This window comes from Chaetodon trifascialis, chromosome 12, assembly GCF_039877785.1.
Source record: "Chaetodon trifascialis isolate fChaTrf1 chromosome 12, fChaTrf1.hap1, whole genome shotgun sequence".
NCBI classification, from domain to species: domain Eukaryota; kingdom Metazoa; phylum Chordata; class Actinopteri; order Chaetodontiformes; family Chaetodontidae; genus Chaetodon; species Chaetodon trifascialis.
Genome location: NC_092067.1, coordinates 8,330,953 through 8,355,650, shown reverse-complemented (window position 1 = coordinate 8,355,650; position 24,698 = coordinate 8,330,953). Strand labels below are relative to the sequence as shown.

General features: G+C 41.7%; 1 protein-coding gene across 2 annotated transcripts in view; it reads left to right on the top strand.

Moving 5' to 3' along the window:
• znf385b (zinc finger protein 385B) overlaps positions 1 to 24,142 on the top strand; it is a 53,654-nt gene extending 29,512 nt beyond the window's left edge. The window contains exons 5-11 of one of the 2 annotated variants that reach the window (XM_070975791.1): positions 14,117 to 14,253; positions 14,415 to 14,525; positions 16,866 to 17,037; positions 17,195 to 17,575; positions 18,234 to 18,418; positions 18,930 to 19,025; positions 19,377 to 24,142. In XM_070975791.1, the coding sequence (XP_070831892.1) occupies positions 14,117 to 14,253; positions 14,415 to 14,525; positions 16,866 to 17,037; positions 17,195 to 17,575; positions 18,234 to 18,418; positions 18,930 to 19,025; positions 19,377 to 19,646 (1,352 nt within the window). In that variant the 3' untranslated portion in view covers positions 19,647 to 24,142. The remainder of the gene's footprint in view (positions 1 to 14,116; positions 14,254 to 14,414; positions 14,526 to 16,865; positions 17,038 to 17,194; positions 17,576 to 18,233; positions 18,419 to 18,929; positions 19,026 to 19,376) is intronic. The other variant, XM_070975792.1, reaches the window with a different exon arrangement.
• Positions 24,143 to 24,698: the final 556 nt, after the last annotated feature.

The following is a 24,698-nucleotide window of genomic DNA, read 5'->3' as shown; positions in this document are numbered from 1 at the left end:
ACACACGTCCCTTTGCGCTCACATAGACTGACAGTCAGGTGGCGATTCTCTGCTGTTTGTTTTGGGATTTCTCTTCATTGCTTTTTATTATCGCGGGAGCAGATGATAGAGGACAGGAGGAGGAGGAGGAGGAGGAGGAGGAGGGGGTGAGACAACTGTCTCCCTGTCGATGATGTGGAGTAGTTTCCTGAGTCAAGGTAGGAAGTCCTTCGTTTGTCTGTTTGTCTTCGAGCTCCACATTTAGCCATTTTCAGTGTTAGCGTCTTTTTCCATCTATTGGTGTGTGCCTTTGGGGGATGGTGGGGATTACATGACCCGGAGGTCATGACCTGGACTCAAACCTTGAACTGAGGTTGTTGTCTCTGCTCGCAGCGTGTTTGGTCTAAAGCTGGTGGGTTCACTGTGAAAGCTGTGTCTCAGAGACAGAATCAGCTGTTCCACATCACAACAAAGTACCCAATGTCCTGTGATGTAGTTTCTACTTTGTTGTAGTCATTGCTGTTAATCTGATCAATCAATGAGTGCATTTCTATTGATCTGTTTTTGTTTGGAGCTTGGATGTCTGAACAGTGTTTTCTCTTGGCTGAGACAAGACGCGCAGCCTCCATTGCTTTATGTGTTCACTCTGTGATGAACTTCTTCTGTGCGCCCAATAAGGAAATTTACATTTTCCAGGCCTGTCATTAGTCAAATCATTTTAAGCGGATAATTTCTGGAAGAAAATGTTATTAGGAGACAATAAAGGCTGTGATTGGTCCACTGAATCTGTGACTACTTCCTGTTTTTCTGACTGTCTGTCTGACATTCTTCTCATTATAGATAGCATGACTGCTGTGATTACCCACACACTGCTGCTCATCACCACACCACAGTGTGTGTGTGTGTGTGTGTGTGTGTGTGTGTGTGTGTGTGTGTGTGTGTGTGTGTGTGTGTGTGTGTGTGTGTGTGTGTGTGTGTGTCAGAGGACATATGCAGACAGAGTGGTATCCTTTGTCCAGGCTGTGTCTGGTTTTAGTTCTGCAGATCAAACCTGAGTTTTATCCTTCACTGTTTCTCTCAGATATTTTCTGTTTCTGAAACTGACTCATACAAAATCATTAACACGGAGTTCATTAAATGCAGTTTAACTGATGAATTTAGTTGCTCTCCTCTTTAGCTGTGCACTGCGGTTGTGCTTGTTGAGCCTGTTGTGGTTGCTGTTGCCGTTCCCTGGGTTCGCAAAGATACTTTAAACTGGTCTGTCGTGGTAGGCCAGTCATTATTTTGCTTTTAGAGTAATCCAATTTAATTTACCTACTCCCAGACTGACACTGCAGTAACCTGTTGGAAACACTGAGTCCTGCCACATTATGACACCCCAGTGTCTTAGCTCTGCTACATCTCTGCTCCGTCTATATTTATGCCGCTGGAAGTTTTCTGTATTGCTACACTCTTTGCTGAATTTTCCTAGTGAAATGTCCTTCCGAACATCTCCAGAATGCAAATATTTTCCTCTGAAGGTAGTTGCTCGGTCAGCCATGTTTTTAGTTTGAAATAAGTCTTAATTTGCACAGAATTCGTGACAACTTGATGAATTTAGACAAATATCTGACTATTAATTAGATCTCGGCTGGAGTCAAAGTCTATCTTTGTGAACGTGGCCTCAGTTTGCTGACTGTGCTGTTTCATTTGCTGGGTCGTTCAGTATAGTTGCAGTTGCTCTGCGGCCTCTTTCAGTCAGAAAGAGAGTGATTTATCACACTGATATTAAAGTTTCCGTCACGGCTGCTGACAAAAATGAAAATCTCTTGGATGAAGATTTTACAAAAGGGACAGATCAGATGAAGATACACAGCAGCTTTTTATTTTCCACGCTGCTCAATACTTTCAAGTCTCATCACTTCTAACCATAGAAAATATTTCAGAGCAAGAGATATTTTCTAATCTGTTGTCAGATTTCCATGATGTTTCCTGGTCATATTCATGCTCCACAGAGGATGAAGTTCATACTGTAGACTTTCATGACCTTTCCTCAGGACAAACTTCCACTACCACTACACCTAAATCAAAGAATCCTGAGTATTTTGTTTGTTCTGTCAACCACTTATATATACAGGTTTAGACTGGTTCCAATGAAATTTGTATTGCAGGTAATTAAACCGTTTTTTTTTTTTTCTGTACTGTTTTCCACTGAGTCTCAGACTGGAGCTCTCCTGTCTGCCTTCATATTCCTGATTGGTCTGATGTGAGTGTGTGTGTGTGTGTGTGTGTGTGTGTGTGTGTGTGTGTGTACGTACGTGTGTTATTTTGGATGAAGAGGGATCTGAACGTGACCTACTTAGAAACACACACACACAGGCTTGTTATGCTAATGTGCGTGTTTCTGTGCATAATAATAATGCAGTGTGATGTCTAATGCTGCCGTCAGCAAAACCACACTCAGTCTGTGTCGCTCTCCCGCTCTGTGGATAAGGAATGTTTAAGATGCAGATGAAGGTAGCAAGATCGCTTCTCCTCCCAGCAGGATCACAGGCGTATTAATATCCTGCATTCTTCCAGGCTTAATCTCCAGATGCAGTAATTTCAGCTGCAGTGTTTCTGCAGTGGGAAGGTAGTGAGGGATCGTATCATTGTATTGTAAGGATGTCCCATAAGGGCTCCACCTGCACCACTTTACACACAGGGGTAGAAAGTCAGGGTGTTCTTATGGAGCTGATGGGCTATTTACTTATTCATAGATCAACATTTTGGGAAAAAAGCTTGTTTCTGAGCATGAGATCGATATCAACCTCATGGAGTCAGGACGTGGTTAGTCTAGCTTAACATAAACACCGGAAGCAAAGGGAAACAGCTAGCCTGATGTCCAAAGTTAAAAAACTAAACTATATCTACCAGCATTTCTAAAGCTCACTAACATGTCATACATTCCTTGTTTAGCCTGTACACAAAACAAAAATGTAAAAATATCAAATAAAATAAATAACTAATTTAAGGGGAGTTGGGTGCTGGAATAAATAGAATGTGTATGAACAACATTTGCCAGTGTTAGCCATCTGGCTAATTTTCTGCTGCAGTCCTTAAGCAAGATGTTCTAAAACAAGATACTGAACGCCCAAATTGCCCCTGATGCTGCGTCGCTGGTGTGTGAGTGTGTAACGCTCGTAATGAGCAGGTGGCTTAGCCGCTGTACGAATGTGTGTGCGAGCGGTTGAATGCAGGCTTGTGTTGTAAAAGCAGTTTGAGTGGTCGTCAGACTAGAAAAGCGCTCCATTTACTATTTACATTTTCGACTGGATCAAAGTGTTCGACTGTCCGAACGACTCCTGAGAGCCAATCATGGAGAAAATACTGAAAATGAACTAGTAAATTAACTAATGCATACCCAGTCTTTGCTTGAAGGCATTCATGACGGTGCACTGGTTTGGATGTGTTACCAGATTAAAACAAAAGTGCATTACATAGTCAGACATCACATAAGCACATACAACATCAGAGATGATCACATCATGAAGTTCAAAATGTGAAGGGCAAAAGAAGAGAGTTTGAGAGAGAAGCCCTCACCTCTACACGCCTGACCAATCACTGCATGAAGTCAGCATGTTTGTCACACCCTTTTGGAAAGTTTGGACGCAGCCGCTCCTGTTCACACATCTGAGAGTTGTTGAGATCGGGGGTTTCAGAGTTGTTCGACCATCCAGCGAGCGCTTGTGTTGAAGCACTCTGACAGCCTTACTGCAGGTCTGTCAGGATTAACTGGACTCAGTTACACTGAGGTTAGATCCTGCCACCAGTCAACAACTGAAACATCTCAAATCACACTTTTATTATTTTAACTGTGAACCAGCTGCGTTTATGTGTGTCTGTCTCTCTCACAATCACAGACATACACACGCACACGCACACACATACACACTGTGCTCTGTGTAACAGGAGATGGTGTGAACCAACAACTGCTCTCTGATCTCATCACACACACACACACACACACACACACAGACACACACACACAGACACAGACACACACACACACACACACACACACACACACACACACACACACACACACATACACACACACACACTGTCACACTCTCTCTCACACACACACACACACACACACACACACACACACATACACATACACACACACACACACACTGTCACACTCTCTCTCACACACACACACACATGCACACACACACACACACACACACACACACACACACACACACACACACACACACACACACACACACAGCAGTGACTGCAACAGGGTAATTTAATCTTTAATCCTCCAATATAATCTATAAGTAGTGTGTGTGTGTGGTCGTCTTCTCTCTCTCTCTCTCTCTCTCTCTCTCTCTCTCTCTCTCTCTCTCTCTCTCTCTCTCTCTCTCTCTCTCTCTCTCTCGTCCCGGGGATAGAGTTTCTTCTCTCTGGAAGAAATGGCAGCAGGGGATTAAGAAGTAACACACACACACACACACACACAGAAACACACACCTGACACTCAGGGTTTGGGGGTTCAGATAGCGATGACACATGCCACTCTTGCTCCAGTCAACTGATACACTCTCTCTCGCTCTGTCTCTCTCTCTCTCTCGCTCTCTCTCTCTCTCTCTCTCTCTCTCTCTCTCACACAAACACACACACACAGTGAGTGGTGGGTGTGTTTGGCTGTTGGTCTTTGGTTCGTAAAAAGACGAGAACAGAGGAACACGGTCAGACTGAGAACAGCGGAGTACAGTGGACAGCAGAACACAGTAGATTAGAATAGATACAGACAGAGGTGGAGAAAAAGTTGAAAAGAAAAGAAGTTAATCTGTGTCGAGATAAAGAAAAAAAGACGTCCGGCTCAGGTAGGAACCTTTAATTTCATCTTCATCGCCATCCTCCTCTTCCTCCTCCTCAGCCTTCATCACTTCCTGCTGCCCGTGTGAGACACGTCTCCGCTGCTGTCGGTTTCACTTGGACTCCATCCATTCAAATCACTTTACAGTCTGATTAACAGCACCAGATGTTTCTCTTTTCTCTGCTGAGTCGGATGATGAGCTAATGAAGCTGCAATAGCAGTCTGGATGATGATAAACTGACATTTATACCACAGAAAATGCTCCATCACACAACTCTTCTCCAGCACAGCATTCGCCTCTTTGGGTTATCCAGTATTCAGAGAGGAAAGAGGTTTGAGTTCGCTGTGATTGATGAAGGAGTTTGAAGAATAGCAGATTTGTTGTTTTGCATTTCATTTTCTCTGTCTAGGTTTGATTTTGATCTCACAATTGACTCTGAATCCCCTTTGATTGTTTTTGTTCCTATTATATTTGTGGAGGATTTTATGACTTTCTTTGTTTTTGCACTGGTTTGGTAAATATTTCTGTAATACTTTGCTAAAATTTTCTATTTGTTGCTTTTGAGATTAATTTCCTATGCAGACAATTTTAGCTTGTGTGGTACCATTTATTTTCTATTGAGTCTGGCTTGTGTGCTGCTCCTGTGGCTGCAGACACATTCGTGAGAGGCCCTTCTTTAATGACACACACCTGAGTCAGTTTGACACCTCTGGACCTGATGAAGAGCCAGTTTGGTCTTGAAATGTACTTTTATTAATTGTAATAAATTAGAAAATACTTTGAAAGTGTTGAGCCTTTGGGCAGCAGAATCCAGCCTGGAAGAAAGATGTGATTAACACAGCAGTTTATTCAGCCCTTTTACCCTTTGATCAGTTAAGATGAAACTGTATTGACTCGATTATTTGAGGTAATTTATCTTTCTCTTGAAAAAATGTTTGTTATCCACCGGAGCAAATATGATATTGTGTAGACACTTTTTAGGATGATTATAATTGTTGTTTTGTATACTTGTAATGATTTATTGGTCACGTTGCTGATCAATTGACTGTACGTAATAATCAGAAACAGCTTAAAAAATTATGCTGATGAAGGCCAGATAGCAGAAAACACTGGGCTAAGACAGTGTGGTGTGCTGGAGAAGAATTGTTGACGTGTTGAAGCTTACACTGTCGACGTCTGCACGTCGCTGCGTGTGTGTTCTCAGAGTCAGAAAGCAGTAAAATCATACAATAGGACACATCACACAAAGATGTGGTCAGCACTGTTGTATATCATTATATAAGGTTTAGACTGTAATGCGTTTTCAAACCTGCGCTGTTCAGTCCAGTCAAATCCTTGGTGAGGTTCGTTTGGGCCAATCTGAACACGACCTCAGTGAGAACCTTTAGGCACCTTCACACCTGACCTGTTTGGTGTAGATCAGGTGAACTCAAGTGTGTTTGCTGTCAGTCAGACTGGTGTGGTCCGTTTGTGGTGCGAGCCGTGGTTGAGATGCAGTTGAAAACATTTGCTGATGAACTGAAGCAATCTGTACGAGCCATCTATATTATTATGCTAAATCATTTTGGTCATCATGTAACACATCAACCTGTGTGTGTCAGCATGAGACTTTATGGCATATTTTGCTAATTTATCTTGTGAGAAAAACGCTCCTCCAATCGGTCAGTTTTTTCATTTTACTTACAGAACGTATCATCATTATTAATGAAAAATAAATCCAGTTTCAGTCTTGACTAATAATATATAGAAAAGACAAATAATATATATTGTACTCCTCTGCACTACATTTCAGGGAGAAACATTGTACTTTTTGCTCCACTAGCTACGAATTACTTTATAAATTCAAACAAAACATACGATCACCTATCATGATGCGTTTTCTCCCTGCAAAAATTTCCTCTTCACATCTTATTAGTTTGTAACTGAGTCTCTTGCATTTATTTATTTAGTTCCATCAGTGCAGACAGGACATTCAAGCCTTTTAGTGTAGTTTTCAGTGCAAATCAAGAGGTTTTCTGAAATAGAACAGGTTGGCATAGATTTGGCATAGAATAGATTTATGTACATGTAGAGGAACATACAGATGTCAGTCACAATAGCTCTATTGACTCAACTTTTGAGGGACTTGTACTTTAATTGAATATTTTCTTTCTGTTATTGTATACTTTGTACTTTTTACTCCAGCACATTTACTTGATGGTCACATTTAAGATTAAAATTTCTTCTCAACTTGCTACAACATTGAAACTCTGCTAAGAAGTGTATGCACGAGAGATAATAATCTGATAATGAAATGTATGATAATATAACAGTGACAGATATCATTCTGCTGCATAATGACTACTGTTGTAGATTTTCTTGCTGATACTTATAAGTTTGATGCCTAGAAATGTCTGGAACACAGCGAAATAAGAGAATACACGCAGAGTGCGGGGACTGATGTACACACTGCACCACACTGCACACTGTGGGTCAGAAGTGATGATTGAGAGGGATTATTTTTATATGTCTATACATAGGGTTTTTTATGAACATCATATTCAGTCTGCCTTTAAGTAAGGTTTTGAGTGCAGATGTTTTACTTTTTACCATTTGGTTTTTATACTTTTACTTAAGTAAAGCATTGGAGCGAGCTGACCTGCTAAATGTTGGTTAATTGTCAGTTGGCAAGCTCGTTAGCTTGGCTGCTAACGGAACAATGAATTCACAGTTTATTCAAAAACATATTTGTACCACTGACTCCCGTTTCATAACTGTGAACTGTTCCTCTTTTGTGGAGCAGTTTATACTCTGACAGAGGACTGTTAGATAAATCTGGGTGGTGCAACACAGCTAATAAGCTACAAAGTCTTCCTCTATTTTGGATTTTACAGCTCTGTTCCTTCAGAGGTCAGCTCTGTCAACACAGCTTGGTACGTAGAATTTCATCAAAGCTGAAGTCGACACACTGATTGACTTTGCCTGTAAGACTGGACCTGTTAAAGCCGCAGTTTGGATGACAACAAAAGAGCCGTGTTGATTTACTGACTTCATGCTGGCTGCAGAATGTCAAAAGTATCTCTGTCATTCAGAAATACACCGGTATGACTGGCACACTTTGCTTCAGCATATAAGAGTGTTACTGTTTTACACAGCCTCTCTCTCTCTCTCTCTCTCTCTCTCTCTCTCTCTCTCTCTCTCTCACACACACACACACACACACACACACACACACACACACACACACACACACACACACACACACACATACATAAGAAGTGTGTAGTGCAGCAGAAACATGAGTTGTTATTGGCCAACTGGTTGCTATGCGCTAGTTTTATTTTAATTACACCTACATAGCAATGTGTGTGTGTGTGTGTGTGTGTGTGTGTGTGTGTGTGTGTGTGTGTGTGTGTGTGTGTGTGTGTGTGTGTGTGTGTGTGTGTGTGTGTGTGTGTGTGTGTGTGTGTGTGTGTTAGTTAGTCTTGCCACTTGTTTGTACTGTATGTAGCTGAGTTTAGTGTTCAGGTGTATCAGGTGCTTCCACACACACACACACACAAAACATTTTATCCATCTTGTTCCTTTTTTCTTCCCTGTCCTTCATTTTTTAAAGTTAAATCATCAGTCATTTTGTAGCCTTGTTTCATTTCAAAGCAGGTTCATGCTGAGCAGTAGTGGTGGTTAACATCCACAACATATTGGTGGCTCTTTTAATGATGAAGAAGGGGTAGATGTAATTTTAAGAATTTCTAACGAGTAAACTAACTTAAGCATGTCTGGGGGGTGTCTTTAAGAAACTGCTGTAATGCATGTTGGCTCATCAGTGCTCCTCAGTTCAGCTCAGTTCAACTCAGTTCAGCTCAGTTCCTCTCCACAACCTTCATCTACAAATAAGTTTTCAGTCTGTTGGAAACGTCACAGATGTTCTGTTTGCCTGCTCCTGCAAATAACTGAAAAGTTGTCTGCAAATTAATTATCTTCCTTTGGATTTATATGCCAGCGGGGGAATGTGAGTGATTAAATATCAGCCACACTTCTTAGTAACTATGCCGACTTGGTAAATTATGGGGGTGGTTTGTGACAGATGACACAGAGCTCTGCAGGTCAGATCAGTTACAGGAGCTTCAGTCTGCAGCTGACGGTACAGCAGAGCCCTGTGGGAGATTTTGCTTCTTCTATCTTCATCGTGTGAACTTTCAAACAAACTTACTGGCTGTGTGCGTGCATGCGTGAGTGCATGTGTGCGTGCATGTTTGTGAGGTGTGAATGCCAGAGATGACCCAGACTGCAGCCATAATCGTAAATCTTGCGGCTGCAGATGAAACTGGACTGACCAGCAGGTAATGGGATGCTACGAATTAGAAAGTGTTTAGAATCAATTTATAGACCGTTTAATCTCAGCAGCTGCTGATGTCAGCAAACACTGCACCAGGAGAGATGAAAGAAACTTTGAGGCAAAGTCAGTTCATGGAAATATTTAACTTCAAATTTGACTCTGGTGAACTTTGACATGTAGATTTGCACTGTTGACACTGTCAGTGCTGACCTTTGGGGGAACAAAGATCATTAGAGCTCTTCCCTCTCTTGTTACATGTTTTGTTGCACCTGTCAGGGTGGAGCCAGTTACACCTTTACCAGTCTTAATGGTGCCTGGAATCCAGTGACCTCACATACTGGCCTGCATAGCTCTGCCCATCTTCAACCTGAGCAGCGGGCTTCATCTGCCTGTATGAGTGAGGATGTGTAGCGCCTTCACCTTCTCTGGCGTTTAAACTGCTCCAGTGTCAGATTAGGGATGAATTATAAACTTTGAGAAATTTGTCTCCTCTTAGCAACCAAGCTAACGGAGCTTGCCATCTCTGAGAGCTTGTTTCCCCCTTCAGTAACTCTTTGTTGAATGTCATGTATAATCCTGAGAATAATCCGCCAGTGGGGAGTTAACATCCCAATGCAGACAGTAGTTTACCAGCTAGCCATGTGACTAATCATACAAGCTTCTAAAACCACCAATTTTGCAAAGATGCACCAATGAATTTTATTATGTCACTTTCTGCCGCATTAGTCAGCAATATTAGACTCAACTAGTCTGTTCCAGTTCCAGTATTATATTGGTCTGAACTGGTCAGTGATCTATTTCAGTTCGAAACCTCTCAGCACTTTTGCTGGCCTACTTATTTCACTCTTCAGATTGGCAGACTGCACATGGAAAAGTGTTGTTCAAAAAAGCCTGTGAAGAAACTTTAAACTGAGTGTTAGTTTGTTTACAGGTGGCCAATGACCAATCACCACCAGCCTGAAATAAAATGGTCTGGCTCATTACTGACTTCTTGGCTGGTTTACTGGTTTGCAGACTGTTTCCATGTGGAAACAGTAGCAGATGTGTTTCAGTATTTATAGCACCTTCTTAGAACAGCAACTTACTGTAAGACGGAAGGGTTACTGTGTGCATGTGTGTATGTGTGTGTGTGTGTGTGTATTGTAACCAGATCTCAGAGGACAGAAGGACAGAATTAAGACGACTCTGTCACCACACTGTTCATCATAAACACACACACACACACACACACACACACACACACACACACACACACACACACACACACACACACTGAGAGATATCCCCAATTCATACTGATCATATAGGAAACCACACCTGACTAAATATAACTCTTTGTAGTCCATTCATTCTGTCAAAATGACTTCAGTACAGTTAACGCTGCCAGCACCACACTGAAAATCATTGGATGTCTGAGTGTGGTGTTAAGACGCTGAAACACTGACACTGAAATAAAGGTCAGACAGTCGTGAGACAGGGTTTGTAAAGGCTAAAGGAGCCAAGGAGAAGACTCCAATGGTCCTTGAGGTGGTCCTTGAATAGATTCACACAGTCCCTGAAGAACGTCTAATGGTCTTATAAGTGGTTTAAGCAATCCTTGACTCAAAAGGGTCCTTACGGTACTTAAAATGGTCCTTGATGTGGTTTCAGTGGTCCTTGAAGAGATTGTGAGGTTTCCATTGTCCTAGAATTCAACACTCAACACAGAGGGGAAAAAGCATGTGACAGCTGGGGAAAAGTGCAACAATGTTCGACCTTGTGGTGGTTTCAGTGGTTCAGTTGGTTCTTGTGTTGTTTGAGTTTGAATGCGCTGAAATGACCTTGTGATTCAAATGATCCTCCAGGTGATTTCAGTGGTCTTCCGGGAGTTTGCAGTGGTTTCTCACTGCAATGCGTAACATACAGAACGCACTCACAAGTTTCAAGGGTAAAAATGTCAGCTGGTGGTGTACAGTAGCTAGTCCTCTGTCCCGCTCAGTCAGTGCACCTGATCACAAAGCAGTTGTCAGTCACTGTCATGAAGTGTTGCTGACCAGCCAGCTAAATAAGTTTTTTTTTTTTTTAGTTATTGAGCAATCTTCAGTCTATTATGTAACATAATCTGTTCAAATTTCTTCTAAATCAATTTAGTGATTTTCCCCAAATTCCTTAAAACTGTCACCTCCAGACTCATAGAAAGGGTCTTATAGCCTACCCACCTTTGAAAACCCTCCATACTATCAAGTACACGCCATGTATTAATGTTGGCAGTGCTCTCATCTTGGTAGTTAGTGTGCAGTAAATTAATGTTCTGGACTGTTTCCTACTAATATAATACAAACTGTCAACTGTCCCAGCTGACTTGGGAAGCTACTAAATACTAAACCCTGCCAAGAAAAACAGTGACATAGTGAGTTGGTTAATACTTTTCTGTTTCACAATGGGTCTAAATGCTTTTTTGTTTTGTTTTTTTAACTAATGACAGTCTGTAGGAGTTCAGATTCAATTTACTAGCATTACATTCTTCATTGGGACTCTATTCTTGGAGGCAAAGCTTTTATTTTGACAGGTCCACCAAGCTGACACATTACACCATCTTTAAAAATAGACTCTAATCTGTATTTACTAGCATAAATGATCTCGTAGCTAACAAATGTTGATCCAGACAGTGATCTGAGCTGTTGTGTGTCCAGCTACATGTGTTTGATTACAGCACGGTGTTGTGTCATGCTGTTCTGAACTTAATAATGAGCTGCAGTGATAAATACAGACACTGACTCACAGCTCTGCTATATGAGGATAAACTCAGAGAGCAGCAGCATGGCACACCGCTAATCCACAGCCAGCTAATGTCATTCTAAAAACACACACAGCTGGCCTGGTCTGGCCTGGCCTGGGTTCATGTTAAATCATAAACCAAACGTCTCAATCCAGTTTATTCAGATAAACATATAAAAGTCTTACAGACCCTCATCTGCAAGTGTCAGAACTGGAATTCAGACATGTAAGGGATTTGTGGGCTATAAGGTATTTAGAGTGGGCTAGGATGGGTTATAGCGCATTTAGAATGAGTTACAATGGCTTATATGGTGGTAAATTGAGTTATATTGCATTTGATAATAGTTTTTGGAATGAGTTATATTGCATTAAAAATGATGTAGTTATAAGGTACATCAGCATGGATCAGAATGGAGTTTTAGGCATTAAGAATGGGTTAAACTGAATTTTAAGGCATTCATTCATTGGTTACAGTGATTATGAATGTTATAAGGAATTTATAATAATTTAGAGTTAGTTACAAGACATTCAGAATGGATTATTGTGTATTTAGGATGAATCTTGCAGTTAATTTATGATGGATTTGAGTGGGTTATAGTGTATTTAGAATGATTACACTGAGCTATACTATAGTGTGCTAGAGCACAATTAAAGCAGGTTAAAATGGGTTATATTTTATTAAGAATGGGTTTCAGTTCATTTACAAGAGATTTCAATGGGCTATAGTACATGGATAAAATGGGTTTACCTAAATTAAGCTGGACAGATGGATAAGACCAAAACTTCACCTCCTCCTTCTCCTCTTCTTCTTCCTCCTCCTCTTCCTCCTCCACTGTCAGGGCTGATTCAGTTGCTGTCAGTGTTTCCACCCACACTCTGTTATGAAAGAATTCACTGCAGGGCTTCTACAAGCTGTGACTATAAAAGTAAACGGACAGAGGAAATACGCTTTTTCTCCATCAGATCTACTGTCTGTGTATACTGTGTACATGTATATGTAACACCTCATATGTAACCAGGAACAGGTTTAAATCTGGATTCAGACTTCAGAGGCAGGACTGCTTTTCCTTGAACAGTCCACCACACACATGAATAACACAAAAGTAAGGTGTTAATATGATTCTTGGTGGCTTTTAGATGTGTCTTGTACCTAATAGTTCAGGTTATGATAATTACTTTTTGAATTACAATTAAGACTTACATATTTTCTCTTTGTAGTTTCACAGCTGTTTTTCTTCCTGTTTTTTGTTTAGTTGTATGGAATGATGTGTATGACCCTTCATTTGGTAGCCGTGGGTCCCACTATAGGTGCTCCATTAAGTGTACTTGAGATGCACAGAGTGATTCGACATATGGACACATTATATGAGCTGCTCATTCAACGACTCTCTCTCTTATTCTCTGTATTTTTACCTCTGTCTGCCTCCAGCAGCTGCAACTCAATATGTTCTTTATGTTGTTACTGTACAGCAGATCAGCTGCTCAGGTCTCCAGGTTGAAACCACATAAACATCAGAGTGAGGTGGATTTTCCTCCATGTGTTCTTCTTAAGTGTTTGTATCACTCAGAAATACCTTTGTTGAAGTTCAAGCTAACGGAGCAGCTCAGACTACATTTACTGTTTACATCAACGCAAATGGTGACTTATCAGTACAGTACTGAATAGTTTGTCTGAAACCTGAATTCCAGCAGCAGTTTGTGTCTTTAGAGGTATTTTTTTTAATCTTACAGATGCCTCCTGTTTACCTGAAATGATGAAATGTTTTCTCTGAGGCAAAACCACATTTAAATTCAATGCTTCCACGGGCTGAATGGATTTAATGTACACTCCGTTGAAGAAGCAGAGGAGAGTGCAGTGGTGCAGTCTGTACAAATGTTGTATTTGTTCCACCTTGGGCAAATTTTTGTTAGTTCAGCCTGAGAGTAAACATGTGTGAGATCAGAAACCGTTTTTTAAGATTTACTGACCGTTTCAGCAACTTTTTCTCAGTAAAATACAAATGAGAAAATGTGGACAACAAAGGGAACAGAAAGGGCGGGGATTCTGGAATCAGCTTGGAAGAGGGTGGATTTTGACAGGACGTCACCATCTTTGATTGACACTGAACGGACTGACAGTCATCTCCAGTGCTGCCCCAGGAGCTGAAGAGCAGTCAAATCAATCAGATATTCAAAATCAATCAATCAATCTCTGTCTCTCTGTTCCCAGGAAGTGGGTGTAGTGCAGTGGGCGGGGCGTTGCCGGGGCTCGTAGGTGCCACTGGTCCCTCGGTGATGATGAAACCGTTCCTGTCATTTCCTGTCGAGACAACATCACCAGTTGGACTTTTCCCAAACTTCAACACGGTATGACTGTGTGTGAGGGACAGTAACAGTGACAGGGTGTTGGAGCTACCGGCAGTACAGACAGACAGTTATAAAGAGACCTGTCACTTTGTCAGTATCACTCTGCCATCAGCCAATGCTGAGCAGACTGGTGACCTCTGACCTCTGTGTGTCTCCTGCAGATGGACCCGGTGCAGAAGGCTGTCATCAACCACACCTTTGGCGTAACCTTGGTACCCAAGAAGAAACAGGTCATTTCATGTAACGTCTGCCAGCTGAGGTTCAACTCTGATGTGAGTGTCTGTGTTTGTGTTTCTGTGTGTGTAGTTTTAATTTGTAGATCTGATTCTTCATGCTCTTTCAGTCAGTCTGATTATGATATGCTTCTGTGATCAACTTCCTGTCAGCTGATTTATCTACAGTTTGGTCCTTCTGTAACCAGGATGTCTGAAACTTCAGCTGTCCAACAGCTCCAACGTTGTCTGATTAACACTTGTAACTGTGCCAAGCAAATACGTCCAAGGCTAATTGCTGCTAAAACTATAATGTCTCCCTTTTTTAAAAAATTTCTGCAGCTGTTCAATAAACAAGATACAAAATGTAAATCAGACAGCCGTGAAGTTGTTCTATTTTGATTAGGCTAGTTTTCCCCTACATTCAGTGTTTGTGCTAAGCTAGGCTAAATGTTGTGGACCTGTGCCAGAGATGAAACCGATATCTATCTCCTCATCTGAATTTGAAGAGGAGTTGTTTGCTAGCTAGCAAGCTAAAATGCCAAAGAGATAACCTTAGCTCTCATTAGCAACCAAACATGTTTTTTTTGTACTGGGAAATTAATTCAAACAGCTTTGTATCATCATAATATAATTTAGCATAAAACAGGACTCTATAATTGACGCTTAGCTTGCTAGCTAGTGTGAGCATAGCTTGTCCTAATTGCTAATAACTTCGTTGCAGCCCTGCTAGGAGCTAGGCTAGCAGTTTATGCTAAGCTGGGCTACAGTCCAGGGCTATACATCCTGGACCTCCCTCTAAATGCACAGAGATTGAAGTTGATATTGAGATGTAGTCATGAGGACATGACTACATTTTTTTTGTCAGCAGAAAACTACTAATAAAAATGTTTTCTTATTATGCAGATTAATGCAGATGAGACTGTATGATACTTTGCATGGCTTGTGGGTTAGTTTGTGTAGTGCCTATTCTTTCAGGTGTATAAAAAGAACAGGCGTATCAGGTGTAACCCTGGCTCATGTTTATTAACACAGTGCTGTGGAAATGACACGCAGCTCATTCACATGACTGCTGAGAAGTAACAAGCTGCCTCATTAGTGACATGCCAATCAAGCACGATTAATGTGTGAGCTGGTAAAATGATTCATGAGTGAACATGAAAACAGGAATCACTGCTGAGGAGAGGAGTAAGGCTGCATTAACTCTCTAATAAGTTGAATAAAGTTGATTCACGAAGCTTCCAGACAGCCACGCGAGGACACTGATAACCTGGAGGTTTGTTACAGTGTACTGACACACTGTTACCCTGGGCTTGTTACACTGTGTGGTGGCACCTAATATGAACATTTTATACAGTGTCGAGATAATCTGTTTTAATACACTGCATCACAGCACTGCATCACATTTCAGGTTCCACATTTTAAGTCCATATACATCCCAACACAGTAGAACTCAGACCCTTTGTATTAGCATTATCACCAGGTCAAATTTTTTATTTCTTCAGTACTGTGTCACTGTCTCAAGGTTTAATATCTACAAAACCATTATGAAATTCCCATCAGCCTCAGCTGTACTTTGTACTAAATGCTAATTAGCAAGTGTTAACTAATGCTAACTAAATTAAGAGTGTGAATTGGGTAATTATTACCAGCTTAACATGAACATTGCCGCTGTGAGTATGTTAGTATGTCAACACCAGCATTTAGTTGAAAACACAACCGTCCTGAAATATAACATCTCAGAGCTGCTGGTGTCTTGTTTAGACAGCAGAGAGTGCAGCTAAATGTTGGAAAGATAACATAAGAGAATGAGGCTGATTATCACTGACACTGACTGCTATGATGTATAATAAATACAGTGTTACAGTGTGCTGTAGTGTTTTTGGATGCTAAAGATTAGTTTACCTTGTCGGAGGTTGATAAGGATTTAAGTTTTTTGATGGGGAACTGCACCAATTTCACAGCAAAGTCTGTCTGCAGTTGTTTGGGAGTATTACTATGTGGGAAAAAAGGTTGTATAAAGACTTTTGTGTCTCGAGAGGAGGCTGTGTGAAATTTCATAAATGTCCTCAAGAGATGTCACTTGAGGTCACTCGACTACAATTTTGAATTGAAAAAAATCAGAGGTGTGATGGAGTCTAGCAGCTGGCCTTTATTATGTAGTAGTAATGTAAAACACCCAAATCTCCAGCTGAACTGTAGGCGGTCGAGGGTTGCATTGTGGGTAAAGTAGCTTGCACTTTTTGGCCAGGAAGAAGAACTGGTGGAATAATAATGGTTCTGCTGCAGTGATTTAGATTTTGATTCTGACAATGTTATGAGTGCTGTGCTGTGGAGTGGAGTTAAGGGAAGAGTACAAAGACAACACAAAAATAAAACTTCTGTCTCTCTGTATTTCAGTCTCAGGCAGAGGCTCATTACAGAGGCAGTCGTCACGCCAAGAAGCTCAAGTCTCAGGAGAACAAGGCCAAGGCCAAAATGTCAATCACTGCAGAGACCAATGGGAGCAGCACAAGTCCTGCTGGCCCCGCCCCTCTTGTTTCAGCTACCACCAACACCAATCAGCACACAGGTTGATTTTATCTACCAGTAACCCTGATCTGAATACTTTCAGTGATTGTGTTTTTTCAGGGGAATGCATTTGTTTCTTATATCACGGGATATTTTGATATACTTCCTCCTCTTTTTCCTTCTCCTCCTCTTCTTCCTCTTACTCATCCTCCCTCTAGAACTCTTATCTAGCCTCATCGACTCCTCATCTCCTCTCAAACCCTTCCTCCTTCCCTCTTCGTCCCCTCTCTCCTCCTCTCCCTCATCTAGCAGAGCAGGCAGTGAGCCTCCTCCCTCCAGTCCTCCCTCCGCTCTCCCTGCCCCGGGTCTTTCTTCTTCCTCTTCCTCTTCTTCCAAAGCCTCTCCGCCTCCCCCTCCTCCAGCTCCTGTCACCACCTCCTTGTCCTCCGCTCTTCCCCCTCCTGCTCCTTCCCAGGCCTCTTCCCAGGATGCTCCTCTCTCAGTGGAGTCGGAGGAGGAGAAGGCAAAGAAGCTGCTGTACTGCTCTCTGTGTAAAGTCGCTGTCAACTCTCTGTCTCAGTTGGAGGCTCATAATGCAGGTGAGTGAGCGTTTCCATCTACTTCTGTCATGCAAATATTAGATGACACTATGGTGGTCGTGTGCCATTAAAACACAGCTGAAAAAGAGGGAGCAATGAGATGATCTAATTAAAGGAATGTGAAGTCGAAGCTGAAACAATTGAAAACCATGTTGATAGTGTGACAGAAATATGGCATGGCTTTAGTGTTTGTTTGTATGAGTATGTTTTATTTATTTTTATTGATACACCAAATTCTCTACCTCAGCCAAGTATAATTTTGAGAGTTTTTTTGTTTTTTGTTTGCTTTTTTTTGTTTCCAGCAATAAAAACCCCACTGTATACTACCTGCCCAGCACCAAATGACAGACAATCAAAGTTAGCCACTAGCTGGTGAACATAGTGTGCATTTAGCAGCTAAAGAGCGAAACATTTCCCTCAGGAGCAGGTGGAGACCAAACATAGAGCTAAAAGAGTATAATATACAATGCTGGACTTACATTTAACAGAACCCTGACACCAAATTAAAGAAAATTGTTCTGTAACTGCTGTATGTGTCAGTCGGCACCTATTAGCTAACATGTTTGCCACATCAGCTTGTTTCCAAAACACTGACGGTTTTATTCATCGTCATGTCTGCTATTTCATAGAAGTTGGTTTCTATCTTCTCTGTTTATAGGTTCAAAGCACAAGACAATGCTTGAGGCTCGGAGCGGCGCCGGGCCAATCAAGGCCTACCCTCGACCTGGAGCCAAGCTGAAGAACGGCAGCACCTCCGCCCTGAAAGGCTCTGGACTGCAGAACAAAACTTTCCACTGCCAGATCTGTGATGTCCATGTCAACTCTGAGATCCAGCTCAAACAGGTAGAACTGCAGCAGGTGCATACAGTATGATGTATTTTAGATCTACAAGCTCCTCCTCAACCAAACTCTGATTCATGGTGAAGCAGTTTGTTCTGTCTAAACCCTCGACTTGCACCTGAGAGCAGAAACATTAAAACTTCAGCTAAAATTCAGCTTCTAATGCACATTCTTTACATAATTAGCATTTTCGGACATAAAAAAATAGTTTTAACAATAATGATGAAGGTGAGAACAAATATCTAATCAGTCAAATCAAAAAGAGGAGTCAGATTCTCCTCAGGCTTGGACATGCTCATATTTTATTGCTTGTTACACCAACATCAGTCTTTTTCTCCAAATGAACATTGAATTGAAATCTGAGAGTGTGCTGGATTCTTATCTCGTATTTAATTTTGATTTCAACAAGAAGCTTAGTTCTTTTGTCTTGGCTTGGAAGTGTCACTCTGTTTCTTCTCCGTTATGGCTTTTCTCAGCCTTGTTGTCAGTGTGTGTTTTGGTGTTGTTGTTGCAGCACATTTCTAGCAGGAGGCACAAGGACAGAGTGGCAGGAAAACCCAGCAAACCCAAATACAGTCCTTATAACAAACAGCAACGCAGCTCTCTCACTGTGAGTATCCCTCCACCACTCGCTCACAATTTTCTATTCAGATTTGCTTTATTGTCATGAGCCAGTCTGCACCGCCTTGTGCATCAATGTAGTAGATAAATGTTTAAATCAATAAAGGGGCCTGTAAAAATAATTTCACAATTAATTATTTGTTCCTGAACTAATTCATTTGCACACTCATTTACTTTTTGTATTCATTCCACCTTGTTCATCATTTGGATCTCCTCTCTTTATTCCCTTGTCTCTTCTGCTCTCCCTGTTTCCTTTCCTCACCTCCTCTCCCCTCCTCTCATCGTTTCCTTTTTTCTCTGCTCTCCTCTTCTTTGCTCTCCTGTTTCCTCTTCCCCTCAGAAGGAGTTGGTGAAGCCCTCCCTCTCTCCCTCCTTCCTCTCCACACCCTTCACTCCTCCACCATCCTCCCTCACCTCCACCATCTCGCTCCCTCCCTCCTCTCTCTCCTCCTCTCCTCTCCTCACTACCACCTCCACGCCCCTCACCCCTACCATTTCTCTCCACCCTCGCCCTCCAGCCCCGTCGTCCCTCTTCACAGCCTCTTTCCTGCGTCCGGCTCCTGGACCAATCAGAACGAGCCAAGGATCGATTCTCTTCACACCCTACTGATGGCAGTGTGGCTGTGGGGAGTCAAGCCGATGACCTTTGACCTCTGACCTCCAGTTTGTTGGAGCTACAGAAGCAGAAGAGTCCAGAGGAGCCAGCTCTGCCATTGTGGCTGCAGTGATTCAAACCTGCAACCTTCTCACCTGACTGAGGCTTCAGAAAGAGACATAAGAGGACAGAACCTCCCTCTTGTCCTCCTCCTCCTCCTCCTCCTTCTTCCAGGATCAGCTGCCTTCTCCTTCTTCTTCTGGGGTCCGAAAATGCACAGCTGACCCGACAGCAGCCTGTGGACACAGACCAGAAGCTGTCAGGACAGAGCATGAAAGGTTGCCACATGTCCTGTACAACCTAGAATTTTTTAATGCGGTCAGGGAGAAATCCTGGAAAAATTACAAAATTGCCCTAAAATTTGTAGAAAGCAATAAGTGGTCCAGAAAAAAATCAGTATGCAGCTTTTTTGTTGTCCCCATTCATCATTTTGATGCTTCAGTTTCAGCTGATTCAAAACAACCAGCTCAAATGTTCAACTTGTGTGTGGAAACATAGTGGATGCTTAAATTTATCTTTGGCCTTTTTATCAAAAAGAACCCCAAAGTACCTCATTCTTTATGACAAATGACTCTTTGTGGCAGCCTGAATCTACTGAAAGTAAAGCTGGTGAGGAACCGGAATCAACAAGCAGAATCTGAAGCATCTCAGCTCCATAGCTGGACCTGTCCCTGGTTAAAATACTGATGAACATGATGAAGACGCCCTGGATGCGTCTTGTCTTGAGACCAGACTCAACAGATTTTGGAGACAATTGGTTCTGTCTGAGCAAATCTCCTCTTCCTCCTCTTCCTCCTGCTGGAGGACCTAACCAGCACAAACCTGATGTCAGAGAACTCAGCAGACGTCCTCCGTCATGAACGTATACCACTGCAGATGTCTTCCCGTCGTATCAACACTGGACTGTGATGTCACAGGTGTCCTCTCGCAGACGTCCCTACGCTCGTGTTCAACTCATTCCTGACATACAGCAACAAGAGCAAACAAACTACGGAGAAAAGGCTGGCGGTATTCCATGTATGTGCTATTGTCCAGAAATCCCTTGAAAACACCAGAACCAGCTGTGTTAGTCCTGTGTTAGACATCCCTGCACTTTCTGTTGGTTCCTACAAACCCATTGGTTCCTACAGAAGACCTAAATCTTTAAAAGTCGTTCAGAGTTTCATTTTTAGCAAATGTTTCTCAAACAGGGAGAAATTGTGCATTTGATGGGTACTTCACCGCCATCAGTTTGACCTCCAGATAAAGTTGTTTTCTGGATAAATTGTTGGTTTGTTTTCAACCTGTCAGATTACCTGACTGCTTGTGTTTCTTAACGGGTGGTTGCTCGTTCTCGATCCCCTGCTGACTCAACTTGCTGTATGTTTGGAACCAGAGTTTCAACTGAGGTACGAGGTCCTGATATCTGATGTCCACTCTTCTGCCTGTATCTGTTGTCATCTCCACTGCCGATGTGTTACAGACTCACTCTGGGACCGGGCTACTTCTTGGTTTTACAGTACAAAAGGCCTTTTGTCCTGACTGTTGCCTGGTGTGAACTAGTCTTTTAGTTCTATGTCAGCCTTCCTGCTGTCACTGAGTCCGACTAGAACTTTCTGGAGTTTAAAGCATCTGAGCGGAACGTTTACTGTACAACACTGAAACTTTTATCTCAGAGAGTCAGAAGAACTTTTTCAGACTTTAACACATCACTGGAACTTTTCACAACCTGCAACAGCAAAGGAACATTTTCCTTAAATAAGCTTGTTCACTTTCCATGAGCAAAAGACAATATTAACATTTGTATGGTTGCTTTTTCTGTGCTCTAATAATTTATTTTACAGTGTATGTTATAAATATTTACCCAAAGCTTTTTCGTGACTTTCGAACAACCGCATGACTTGTCCATCCATCCAGCACAGGTCCGGAGATGGATGTCTCAACAATTACTGGGCAGATTTGCATGAACCCTTTAGATTCAGCCCCATTGCCTTTCCTCTAGTGCCACCTTCAGGATGAACATCACATTTTAAGCCCAACTAAGACTCGGATAGCTAAACAACTAGCATGTTTAAAGTGACAAAATAATCTCAACTCAAATGTCCACTTGCTGGCTTTTGAGCTGTTAACTGCATGCCAGGGTCATGAAGGGAGATGGCTCAGGTGTCATCACATGACATATGTGGTGTGCTTTGATCATGTGATGACAGGTGGACATATATATAGGGAGATGGTAAACCCTGTCTCTGTTCAAAGGTGGTCTGTGACTTCGGACATGAATGACCCCTGGGCCATGACCTTTGACCTCTTCGTTGTAAATGGGTTTTGGTGTTCACAGACAGCTGATGTTGTGTACATTGGTTCACTAAAGAAGAGTGTGAGATGTGAAAGTGGACCCTTGAGTTGAGATTATTTTCTGTCACAAACTGATGATGGTGAGGAATGAACTTCCATGCTCAACGTCGGTATACTGTTCTGTCACTTTCGTATTGTGGCTGTAAAGAACACTGCAGCCTCTGTGGGGCACTATCTTTCATTAGCAGTTTTAGACTTACGTGTAATAAGTGGAAAATGACCAGGTGGTTGTTTGACAGTCGTGAAAAGGGCTTTGCAGAACCAGGAGAAACCATAGAAAACTTTGCACAAAGTTAAAGATCAGGTGTAAAAGCTCCTCCTCCTCCATGGTGGACTGTATGTTGTGCGTCTTGTCCACTCTGCCTTTTTATCTCCAGATTCTGAAGGCTCAGATCAGCAATGTGAACCAATCAGCATTTTACCAGCGGGAGCTTGTTCTGCTCTTTGATCAGTTAATTATAAAGCATCTGAGCGAATGATGCAATGAGTGCTGAATGGGCGTTCAATCTTACTGGCTGGAGTAGACTTAAACGAGAGAGTCGCATTTGGTTTACAGCCAGAGCAGACAAGAGAGACGATTACAGTGACCAGTGATGCTTGAAGTGAACATATGGGCAAGAAATGCAAACCTATCATTTAATGGGGAAAAACATTTATGTGTGCATTTGATGGAGAGCACTTTTTAAAAATCGTGTATATACATGTACATACAAAGCCACATCAGTGAAAGACCCTTGTTTTTAAACACATTGAGGAACACTGTGTGGACCAGACTTTGACGACTGGATAAGAAAAACCTGAAATATTAATAAAATAAGCAGAAATACTCTCTCCTAACTGGCTGATTTCTTCATCTTTCAGTTATTTTTATACTGGCTGTTAATTTCTATGGTTTCAACTGGTCAGTATTTCTGTCTGTCTTCCTGCCTCCTCCTGAATAACTTGAAGCATCTCAGTCTTCCAATAATGAGCAAACAGGTTTAAGGACATTATGTGTATGTGTGTTTATCTATGCAGTATTTGGTCTCACGGTGCAGTAACTCTTTCTCATCAACATGCAACTGTAAAAAGAAGACAAAGTGTCAAATCCATGTTGATGATGCTGATTAACCTCTGCGAAGGCTGTTTGACAGCAGCTTGTTGGAGACTCTGAGCTGTTTAATTGAACTTCCTCCTCCGTCTGATGATGTCATCATGATGCAATAATGTACAGATCAGCTGCTGCTTTTCTATTTGCTTTGCTTCCTTATCAGCAATACTGAGGCCTGAGTGTCTTGATACTAGTCCGAGTCTTGATGCTGGGGCCGAGTTGCAATACTGGAATGAAACAAACAGGGATGTTTAAACTGACGTGTTGTTTCTCGGTGACGTGACACAAAATTGTCGTTTTTTTTTTTCAAACCATTGTAATGTTTTATTGAAAGCTGGGACTGTGAGTTTGTGTTTTTGTGCATGCATGTGTGTGTTCGAGCGTGTGTGAGTGTGTGTATTCTCTCTGTGCTTGGATTGAACCTTTCCGTCTGATGTAATCGTTTTGCTTCTGGAATAAAAGCTTACTTTCCATTAACTCAGAGGACACGCAGACAGTGAATAATTGAAGTATTAATAGGAGTTGTTCGCTCAAAGTGCTGCACACAGGGCTGCAGTCTGAACCAGGCAGTAGTTTTTTTTTTAACACATTTGATACATTCAAGTGAGGTATGGTAAATAGAGTTTAGTTAAGTATGGTTTGGAAATTAAAAAGTTCAACCTGTGTCAGGTTCAATCAGTTCAACCCAGCTTCACCATTCAGACCTTTCAGAGATGATCTTGAATGAATCCAGCTGAATTGCTTAAATTGGATTGAAAGATGTTTCCTTTACCGTTAAGCTCAGAGCAGCAGTGTTCAATCTTCCTCAGACATTTTAAAAAGCGACATTTTCTGCTCCAGAGAACCTCCATCCACTTCTTCATGTACAGTATTTATTCTCCGAGTTTGTTTTTTATGATGATGATGATGATGACTATGATGCAAATTTGTGAACGCAAAACTTGTCAGGTTGAGATTATGTAACACCTCTCTCATCGTTTTATTTCTGTAACTTTATTTGTTTTCATTAAAAACTGCTGAACATCTGACATCAGTGGTGCATTCTTTAGAAATAAAGATATTAGCTTATTGAGTCATCAACAGGAACACAATAAACACATTTTAATGATTTTTGTTTTTTCTTCAGGGAATCTCAACACAGTTTATGTGACTTTAATGATTCCCATGTGTCTCAATGAGTTTTGTGTGACATGAAAGAGTCTCATGGGAGCTAAAACAAGTCTTATGTGACCTCAGTAAGTCCTTGGGATCTTATCAACTGACCGTAATCTCAGGGATTCTCATACAGTTTCAGTAAATCTCACAAGACCCAATGTGATCAAACAGATAATATGTGGTCTATAAGTTCACATGTGATCAGGAGTTTCATATAACCTTGAGTCTCATGTAATTTCACTGCATCTCATGAGACGCAAAAATCATGATATTGATCTCGTTCCAGGACATCAGATTTATTTCAGTCACTCAAAGGGAGTTTTTTTATATTGGTATACCAGGAAGAGCCTCTGTATCCACCTTGAAGCTGCTGAAGAAAGGGAAAAACCCATAGTCATTGTTTGACCTGCAGAAACTGGTACCACTGA